Source organism: Martes martes (assembly GCF_963455335.1).
Source record: "Martes martes genome assembly, chromosome: 4".
Lineage (NCBI taxonomy): Eukaryota > Metazoa > Chordata > Mammalia > Carnivora > Mustelidae > Martes > Martes martes.
The window spans coordinates 41386856-41397902 of record NC_137891.1 but is presented as its reverse complement, the minus strand read 5'-3'; the positions used below and the strand labels follow the sequence as shown (position 1 = coordinate 41397902).

The 11047-nt window shown below is 42.6% G+C and overlaps 1 protein-coding gene across 1 annotated transcript in view; it reads left to right on the top strand.

The window, feature by feature from the left end:
• The first annotated feature begins 7038 nt into the window (after positions 1-7038).
• DPY19L4 (dpy-19 like 4) overlaps positions 7039-11047 on the top strand; it is a 69934-nt gene continuing 65925 nt past the window's right edge. Inside the window, exon 1 of the mRNA XM_080802635.1 lies at positions 7039-7175. Within this exon, the coding sequence (XP_080658761.1) occupies positions 7160-7175 (16 nt within the window). The 5' untranslated portion in view covers positions 7039-7159. The remainder of the gene's footprint in view (positions 7176-11047) is intronic.

Genomic DNA, 11047 nt, shown 5'->3' with positions numbered 1-11047 from the left:
GGGGCATATATTTAACATATACAACTCGGTAAGTTTGAATTAAGTTTTACACAGGTGAAAACCATCACCACAATTAATGCCACAAACATTTCATCCCCTCCAAAAGCTTCCTCCTGGCCTCTTTGTTTTTCATAAGTGTGCGATAATAACACACATAATGATTACATGTTCTTAAAAATCTTTTGAAGGAAAAAAAAATCTTTTGAAGGTTCCCATTTGCTGCAGGAAAAACCCCTCCCACGTATGGCTGCGTGATACTGCATGGGCTGTCTCCTGCTACTTGCTGAGCTTTTTCCAAGGCACTCGTCTCATATGCTACATTTTGTTGTACTTTTTCTAGTCCTTTGCCATCTTTTTTGTCCTGAAACAACTTTTTTTTCCCCTCTTATTCCTCTCTTCACTGAACAATTGCTACACAGAAATAATTGCCTGAGGAAGGTCTTTCCTGATTCCCTAGATCTCCCTATAATCAGCTTCCTAGCTATTGTAACTTTCATCAGAGCAATGTGTAACTTCTTCCCCACTGTATCCTTAGTGACTAGCCCCTGCTTGGGATGTATATACATAATATCTGTTTTGTTGAATGAACAAGTTTATGTTCATTCCTGAAGGCGAAAACTAATGGGATTCTAAAAAAAAAAAAGTAATTACATACAGCTTTCAGAATTTTCATAAATTTTAACGTTGCTAAACAGAAAAAATTGTTTTTCTTTAACACCATTAAAAATGTTAAAATGAGGGGCGCCTGGGTGGTTAAGTTAGTTAAGCATCTGCCTTTGGCTAGGGTCATGATCTCAGGGTGGTGGGACTGAGCCCTGCATTGGGCTCCCTGCTCATTGGGAAGTCTGCTTTTCGCTCTGCACCCATCTTGTGCTCGCTCTCTCTCTCAAATAAATAAAAATCTTTTAAAGATGTTAAAATGCATTAGTCCAGTTATTAATGGTATACTTTTTACATTGAAGTACACATCCAAGGAGACAAGTTTGGTTTAAAATTTACCTACAGGGACCCCTGGGTGGCTCAGTTGGTTAAGCGGCTGCCTTCGGCTCAGGTCATGATCCCAGAGTCCTGGGATCGAGTCCCACATCGGGCTGCTTGCTCGGCGAGGAGCCTGCTTCTCCCTCTGCCTCTGCCTGTGCTCACTCTCTCTGACAAATAAATAAATAAAATATTTTTTAAAAAAAAATAAAAAAAAAAATAAAATTTACCTACACATGATGATTTTGGCTGCTTCTGCCATCTACTGGACATGTAGTGCTACTGGCTCATCAGGGTCCTAGTCTAAGATTCCAGTTTAGATTAGATATCTAAGATTCCAATAGGATTTTAAAAGTTTATCTCTATCTAAGTCATGTCATAATTGATTTTTTTACTGTATTTAAAAAATAAATGTTATGCCAATTCCCCTATTACACATAAATTGTTACATTGTTAAGTCACAATTTTGGTGGGAAACAACCCCCCCAAAATCATTATGCTCTTTTGGTTTTAAGATCCCTATAATTTGCAAGTGTGATTAGTTCTCAACATGGCAGGTCTAGATATGTCTGATAAATTATTATTATTATTTTTAAAGATTTTATTTATTTATTTGATGGACGGAGATCACAAGTAGGCAGAGAAGCAGGCAGAGAAAGAGGAGGAAGCAGGCTCCCTGCTGAGCAGAGAGCCTGATGTGGGGCTCCATCCGAGGACCCTGAGATCATGACCTTGCCAATGACAAAGGCTTTAGCCCACTGAGCCACCCAGGCGCCCCTGTCTGATAAATTATGATTTGAGAAGTGATTCAGTGGTCACTCCGAGGCTGTACTGGGCCAATCCAGGTATGGCCTGAGCCCTTTACAGCATGGCAAAACAGCAGAAACAACTTCATACGTTAGGGTTTTAGAAATGACAGATTTTGTTCCTGAATTTGTGCAACTGATGTACTCAGAGTCTGCCTGCTATCTAACAGCCTTCCCTCTATCGTAAGAAAGAATTTAATCTGTTAATTACATGTTCCCAGAAGGCTTGAAAGCAATCAGTGCTGGGTGGCTTTGAATGGGGCAGTCTGAATTCATATAAATAGAGCTGCCAGAGTTAGCAAAAATGAACAAAACACTAAGCCAAACTGAAGAAAAAACCAAATACTCAATTAAATGGAAATTTCGGACAAACAACAGATAATTTTTAGTATTAAATATGGCTGAATATTATATGGTACATAGTTATACTAAAGTGTCCTGTATTTTATCTGGCAAGTCTAATATAATTCAAATCAATTCAACTTCACAAATATTTAGAGGGTTTACTATCTGAAAGAAGAGAGGAAACAATCTTGGGACAAAGTCAGCAACCTGTGTCTTTACTAAAATTGCTTTGCTGGGAAAATCTCAATAATAGACCACTAAGTTCCAATAAAGTTTTGCTTTTATTTTTTTTAAGATTTTACTTGGGGGTGGGGGAGTGGGAAGAGGTAGAGGGAGAAGAAGAAGCAGACTCTCCATGGAGCAGGGAGCCGCATGCCGGGCTTCATCCTAGGACCCCCAGGATCATGACCTCAACTGAAGGCAGCCACTCAACCGATCTAGCCACCCATACACCCATTTTGCTTTTATTAATGAGTATTGTCTCATATGACCAATTCGGTCAAACATCTCTTTCTAGAGGAGTTTTAACTCTAGAAAAGAACTGAACTTTAGAAAATCTCCTAGGGGCACCTAGGGGCACCTGGGTGGCCCAGTGGGTTAAAGCCTCTACCTTCGGCTCAGGTCATGATCTCAGGGTCCTGGGATCGAGCCCCTCATTGGGCTTTCTGCTCAGCAGGGAGCCATCTTCCCTTCCTCTCTCTCTGCCTGCCTCTCTGCCTACTTGTGATCTCTGTCAAATAAATAAATAAAATCTTTAAAGAAAAAAAAAGAAAATCTCCTAAGATGTCTAATATGCTTAATTTTAAAAATATTTAAATAGAACACATTTTTTTTTTAAAGATTTTATTTATTTATTTGACAGAGATCACAAGTAGGCAGAGAGGCAGGCAGAGAGAGAGGAGGAAGCAGGCTCCCGGCTGAGCAGAGAGCCCGATGTGGGGCTCGATCCCAGGACTCTGGGATCATGACCCGAGCCGAAGGCAGAGGCTTAACCCACTGAGCCACCCAGGCGCCCCATAAATAGAACACATTTTTTTAAAGATTTTATTTATTTATTTGACAGAGAGCGATCACAAGCAGGCAGAGAGGCAAGCAGAGAGAAAGGGGGAAGCAGGCTCCCCACTGAGCGGAGAGCCTGATTTGGGGCTCGATCCCAGGACCCTGAGATCATGACCTGAGCCAAAGGCAGAGGCTTTAACCCACTGAGCCACCCAGGTGCCCCTAGAACACATTTAAAAAAAAAAAAAAGATTGTATCTATTAGAGAGAGAGGGAGAGAGCACAAACAGGTGGAGGGGGAGAGGGAGTAGCAGGCTCCCTGCTGAGCAGGGAGCCCCCAACATGGAGCTCAACTGTGGGGCTTGATCTCAGGACCCTGGGATCATGATCTGAGCCAAAGACAGATGCTTAACTGAGCCACCCAGGTGCCCCTAACTAGAACATACTTTGTTTAGTCTATCCCACTTGGGAGGATTATACATTTCACAGTTTGACCTTGTTGGTTTGTATGATTGTCGCTCTCCCAGTCAGTGGAAAAGGACAGTAAGTCCTACGATGAGTGACAATAGGGAGAATGTATTCAGTAGGCATGGAAGCTCAGCTTCAAACAATGAGGAACAGTGAGGAACAAGTTGAGAAGCAACTGCAGTCACAACTGACAGTCTAAATCTTGATTGCTCTTTTAAAGAAAAGGTAAAGGGAAGAAAATCCCACATTAACCCAAAATCACAACCAGAATTAGTGAACAAAATAGCTTCAAATCAAGGGATAGTTATGATAGTAGTACAGAATGTAAGATTTATGTTGGTCTTCTAAGTCCCACCTACAGCTAATACTTGCTATTATCATCAACTTTTATGTCAATTCTCAAAATATTTGTCTACAATGTTTGTCTGTTTTCAAAGACTTGAAAGTGTGAGGATCAAACATGACCAAAATACAAGCCAGAATATAATGGCAGTAAGTGCATCATATGTTTTCAAAAACAAATTGATCATATATGGTTCGGACTTCACAGAGGAGATGGTGTTTGAGAATAATATAAGTATGTTTTTAACCAATGGATAACTAAGGCTTTATTACATAATAAAGACAAAAAATTCCCTATCTTTAGGGGCGCCTGGGTGGCTCAGTGGGTTAAGCCTCTGCCTTCAGCCCAGGTCATGATCTCAGGGTCCAGGGATCAAGCCCCACACTGGGCTTTCTGTTCAGCAGGGGGCCTGCTTCTCCCCTCTCTCTGCCTGCTGCTCTGCTTACTTGTGATCTCTCTGTCAAATAAATTAAAAAAATAAATAAATCACTTTTTAAAAATTCCCTATATTTAATAGAAGAAAAGATGAACTGATGCAAAGATTTACTAATTCTGTTCTGTTACTAATAATAAGATGAAGGATTTGATAGAATGTTTTTAAAATAGACTTTGCCTGCATTTTATTTCAAGTAGGTAAGTCATCAGGGGCTTTTATCTTCTATTCTTCTCATACCTTGGCAGCATATACTATACTTGGCATATAAAAAGCACATGATTAATTTCAAGATAGAAATCTCAGGAATCATCTTCAGCTCATCATGTATCACATCCAATTTGTCACCAGGTGCTATAGATTTCCTCTCTAGCATCCTTTGAGTCCATTCTTCTTGAACACTTTTATTTCCATGCCCTTATTCCAAGTCTTTATTCCTCACCCAGTTTACTACTATAGCCTCCTAAGCTCCATTTCCATGACTTAACTTCTTAAAACAAAGAATATTTTATATCACTCCCTAAAAACATCCATTACATACAGAAGGGATCCTCAAACTTCCAGAGGTGGCAGAAAATCATACTGTTTCTTTGAGAGCATATTGTAAGTAAAAGACCATTTAAGAGGGGCGCCTGGGTGGCTCAGTGGGTTAAAGCCTCTGCCTTCCGCTCAGGTCATGATCCCAGACTCCTGGGATGGAGCCCCCGCATCTGGGCTCCCTGCTGAGCAGAGAGCCTGCTTCCTCCTTTCTCTCTGCCTGCCTCTCTGCCTACTTGTGATCTCTACCTGTTAAATAAATAAATAAAATCTTTAAAAAAAAAAAAAAGACCATTTAAGAAAATAAGAGGTCTTTAGGTCAAGGAGAGGCAAACGACAATGAAACAAACCTTCAGATTTGGACTGGAAACTAGCAGTCCATGACTGCAGTGGTAAAATAATCAAGTTATCATCAGAAGTGATCTTTGGACCATGCATTTGGACCATCATTAGAGAATTATGGATTGACCTACTGAAAACTCAGGTATAATGCCTGCTGCAAGGCAACATCTTGAGCACTTAGGATTCTATCTTTTGGGATCATGTATACATTTTGAAAAAAAAAAAAAAAAAGGCCTATTTCTCTCAGAGCAAAATGAGAGATTGAGGGGAAATAAAATGTTCCACTCTCATTATCCTTATGTGGAGGTTTCAGGGTTCAAGGGAAGAACAATGTTTCTTCTATGGAACACAATCATGATTCCACTGATTTCTATGTAAAGATTGAATAATGATCTTTCTCCTTTCATGATTCCCTTTACAGTTTAAGAGGCTGTTTTTTCTCTCTACCCATTAGAGCAGGCACATTGGCAATTAAACCCATCAGTCACCTTGAGGTGATTATGAAGGAACTAACTATAGGAGGAGTGGGCATCACCTTAAGACTCCTGAGTTGGAAAACAGTGGGCCTCAGTGGCCACTGTACTGTTCCCCAGGGGGTGGAGCTCTTGCAGCAAAGGTCATCTGATAAGGATACTCTGCTATCTATTGCCCATTACACTGGGTCCTCGCTTATCCTGTGGTTTTCAAGGTCCACACGTTCTGTTCCTGCTCTGCGTTGATCCGGGTCTTTTCTGGTCTACTGGCAACCTCCACCGTGTTTCTACCTCCCGGTACAGGGTTGTTTAAGGGTGAGACATATTTACAGGCAACCAAAGGCATAAAAAGCGTTCCTGGAACTGTTTTCGCACAGCACTGAAAAGCGATAGCTTCTCTCCAAATATCCTAACTTGACAAAGGTGCTATTAGGAGAATCTTGCTGCCTGCTAAGAATGGGACGTCCATAATTACCCCATGACCAGCGAGTTCTTGTGCTTTTTTTTCTCTCTCTCTAAATTGAGCATTTTGTCAGTTTCTAAATCTACTTCCGAATATTGTTGGGGAAAAGTTCTGGTGTTTGTTGGAGAAGGCCCGATGTAATAACACAAGGTCGGGTACACATAGCGCAGTAAGTTGAAACTATGGTCGGCCGCTGTGGAACGTCTAAATGCATCCCGCTCCCCGCATTGACCATAGTATTACTATTTCTTTAAATAATATCACGAAGTGCGAATGTATGTGTTTAACCAGTGTGGGACGTTATAAACACTAAGTTCCAAGTAGAAGCTTCTTTCGTGGAATGCTCGTGTCATCTGAAATGGCCCACTAAACCACAGCGCCAACCGGGAGCATTCAGCAGCTCCGGGAAACCGCCGAGCGCGCAAGCACCGAGGGGAGCCCCGAGCCCGGCGCTCCAGCGCTAGCTCGCGCCAGCTGTGTGCCTGACACCTCGCCGGACCTCAGCTTCCTCTCGGTCAAACGGGGCGCGGATGTGGTCTGGGTCTGGAAGATGAAACTGATGATTTTCTCTGAGTCGAACGACAAACGCCACCAAGCCCCCGCTGGGCGCCCAGCCCGAGGAAGGGCGGGGCAAAGGGGGAGGGTGCCGGGAGCCGGGAGGAGGAGGCGGGGAAGAGGAGGCCGGGAGCGCCGGCCGTGGGCGGGGCCACCCGCGCGGTCGAGTCGTCTTCCTGCCCGCGCAGGCCTGGGCGCGCCAGCAAAACGCTCCGGCCACCCTCCGCTCCCGGCTCTCTGGTTCCTGGGCCGCCGGGCGGGACGCGGTTGGCCGCGACACCGGAGGGGGGCGGGTCAGGAAGTGGGGGCGCGGCGGCCGGGAGCGGTCTTGGGGCTGCTGAGGGGTTCGGCGACGCGGAGGGCCGGAGACTCCGGGCCGCGCGGGACCCGGAGGGGCACCCGGGCCTCCGCGGAGACCATGGCGGAGGAAGAAGGTGAGGGCTCCGGGGTCCAGCGCGCCAACTGTCGCTCGTGGTCTCGGGAAAGGGAGGCGGGGGCGCGAGGGGCCCAGAGGCCTGGGCTGCGGGCGGTCAGTGGCCGCGGCTGCGCGAGGGGTGGCTGCGTGGGGGCCGCGAAGGAGCGGGGCGGCGGCGGCGGCGCGGGGACATTTGGGAGCGGAGTGGATGTCCCGAAGTTTTGTCCGCCTCAGTGGGAAGCAAAGGTGGAGCTTAAAGTTGGGAACGAGGTAGGGAGAGAAAAAGCTGTTTGTGTGTTGCGGAGGGAGGGGGTACTCCCCGAGGGGGAGGGCTCCTAGCAGACAGTTAATGGGGTGGGAGGCACAGTGCTGAGTGCGTATTTGAAAGTGATAGTGTTTAACCAAATGCCCTCACTCTGAGTGCCTTCTTCAGGGGTCTGTGGATACTGACAAATACAAGGTCCGGGGGTGGGGGGAGCAGCCTCACGCCGAAGGTATAGAAAGAGGCAGGAATTTGGGGTTAACGAGGTAAGATGAATTGGGAGGGGAAACTGAAGAAGGCCAGCTCATTTATAGGTTAGAGGGAGATGGCAAAGGGCTGAGCCATGTAAGAAGTTTGGGAGGATTAGGAAGCCAGGAGTGCTTTGAGCGTGAAAATGGGTGGGCTGGAGAAAGCTTCCCATGCCCCCACACGGCCCGTGCTAAGAAAATTAATCTCTTAAGTACTATTTATTCATAGAAAATGATAGGTATGAGAGAAAAATGGGGAGTTGGAGGAACTTATCAGCGAATGGTAGATATTACAGGAAACATTCATGGCATAATAACTTCATCATTGATACCCGTGCTAGTTTTAGGAACAGATATATATGGTAGTGTTGCTTGACAGAGCAGTTAGATTTTGAATTCTGATGGGAAAAATAACTTTTTACCTTCTTGAGTGCAGTTGTGAATGTGATCTCATTTAGATTTAAACCTTTTTTTTTTTTTAAGATTTTATTTATTTATTTGACAGAGAGAGACACAGAGAGGGAACACAAGAGGGGGAGTGGGAGAGGGAGAAGTAGGCTTCCTGCCAACCTGGGAGCCTGATGGGGTGGGGCTCCATCCCAGGAACCAGGGACCATGACCTGAGCTGAAGGCAGATGCTTAAGGACTGAGCCATCCAGGCGACCCTAGATTTAAATCTAATTGAACCAAGAATGCAAAGAGGGAATTTCAAGAATGCAGTGGAAAGCAATTTTTTTAAAAAGTGTTTTCTGCTCTTTGGTTTGCTGCCTTGTCCCTGTGCTCACACTGGCTTCATATGTGACTCCTCTTTCTTGAGTTTTCAGAGTGTTAAAGCCTATCTAAATTTAAGACACTCTACCTAAAAACGTCAAAACCAACGCTGTTTTTAGTTGGTAAGGAAGAGTGTAATTCCACTTGTTACCTTGGTTTTATCTTCTGTTGCAGTAGTTTAAGACATTTCTTTGTATTTTTTCTTTTTCTGAGTAGTTGCAAATCTGTGGAGTAGGTTGATAAACTAGCTTGTGTGTTTGCATGAACACTTTCACGCTTAAGCTAAAGCATGAAAAAAAATTAATACCGCAATACTAAAAATCTTTAATATTATACATCATGCAAAATGAGAGATTTTTTTTAATTATTTATTTTTTAAAAAAAGATTTTATTTATTTACTTGACAGACAGATCACAAGTAGGCAGAGAGGCAGGCAGAGGGAGAGCCCGGGAAACAGGCTTCCCGCTGAGCAGAGAGCCCGACGTGGGACTGGATCCCAGGACCCTGGATCATGACCTGAGCTGAAGGCAGAGGCTTTAATCCACTGAGCCACCCAGGCGCCCCTAGAGAGATTGTTCTAGGAGATTATTGTTGCACTTAATTAAATTAGTGTGATATGGAACTAATTAAAAAGGCCATACCATTTTGTAAAATTTATTGATGGGATATAAAATGAAAAGTGATTTTTGGTTGTAGAATTAGTGATAATCGAAAAGCAAATATATCTTATATGGAACAATTAATGTATTGAAGTTTTGTTAAAATATAGTTTCAGTTAGCAGCTTTTTAATTCCATAAACATTTGGGTGCCTGCTGTGTTAGGTGCTGGTATATAATAATCAACAATAAATGAGTAATTATAGTCTTATTTATTATAATAATGCTAGTAATAATATTTATAGCAAATATATCTGTGTACCAGGCACTATTCTGAGTGCTTTACATTTATTTGGCACTCTATAAATTTTTTTCAAAATACATATTATCTGGGGTGCCTGGGTGGCTCAGTCAGTTAAGCGTCTGCCTTTGGCTCAGGTCACCATTCCAGGGTCCTGGAGGAGAGCCCTGCATCGGGCTCCTTGCTCAGCGGGAAGCCTGCTTCTCCCTCTCCCTTTGCCTGCTGTTCCCCCTGCCTGTACACATGTGTTCTCTCCCTCTGTCAAATAAATAAATGAAAGCTTAAAAAAAAAAACCAACAAAATACATATTAGACTAAATGGTCTATTTTACTTGTATCTAGATGTTCCCTATACCCCCTTTTTGCTGATCATTCACATTCACTTGGGTCCTTTTCATTGTCCTGCTGTTACTCCAGGTAAATAATTTTTTGGGAATCTCATCTTACAAAAAATGTCTTCATTGTTGCAGCAGAGGGTCAGGTTTTTCATACTTATCCTTCTTGAAATAAATGTTAGAGCAGAGAGAAGTGACAACTTTGAGTACAGCAGTATTAACACTTCATTTGGAAATTGCTGTGTGTTGTCTGGATGGACATTTGCAGGCCTGTTTGTAGCTCTGCTAACTATCTCATGTGAAGATCACTGGACCAGAGTCTGAAATGGCAGGTTATTTTTGTGGCTGTGTTATCATTTTCATTTAGTTTGACTTTTTCTTTATAATGCTTAAGATGTAAGAAGTAAAAGGAAACTTAAATTCTGTCCTAGAGTTTTCCTGTCACACTGGGCATGGAGCCTACTTAAAAACAAACAAACAAATGGTGCCTGGGTGGCTTAGTTCATTGAGCTGTTGCCTTCTGCTCAGGTCATGATCTCAGGGTCCTGGGATCAAGCAGGGAGTCTGCTTCTTCCTCTCCCTCTGCCCTCCCTTCTTGCTTGTTCTCTCTCTCTCAGATAAATAAAATCTTTAAAAACAAACAAACAAACCCAAACCCCCAAGATACCTGCTCAGGATCTTAAAACGTATACCATCTTAGAACCAAGAAGTTATAGTGTTATAGAACCTTTATAGATAATTTATTTGTATGGCCCTTCATTGTTCCTAATACAGATTCTTAAAAAATGACTTTATGCATCATTTGGGAATCTGTACAAAATTTTTGTATAAGCTCTACTGTAAATAAAATCCACTTATATGTACTAAGAATAATTTAATGTCTCTGTAAAGTGATTATTTATGAGGAAACTTTTTAAAAAGGAAAATGATAACTTTTTATAAAGAACACTTTTTGTGTGATACCCCCTTCCCAGTCTATCTTTATCTTAAATGTGTGCTTTTAGCCTTCCTCTAATAAAAAAGACCTACCTAACCCATTTGTAAACTACCTTAATAGATTTGTTAGCTTGTTTTCTGAAATTATCCATTTAAATTTTCAGAAAAAATTTAATACTGTCAATGTGTTTATCTTGCAAGTGTAGTAACTAAGTAAACTTGGAGTTACATCCCCCATTTACTGTATCCTTCCTCCCATCTCCCTTCCAGCAATCCTCAGTTAGTTTCCTGTAGTTAAGAGTCTAAGGTTTGTCTCCCTGTCTGATTTCATCTTATTTTTTCCTTCCATTCCCCTGTGTTCATCTCTTTTGTTTCTTAAATTCCACATACGAGTGAAATCATATGATATTTGTCTTTCCCTGGCTGACTTATTTTGCTTA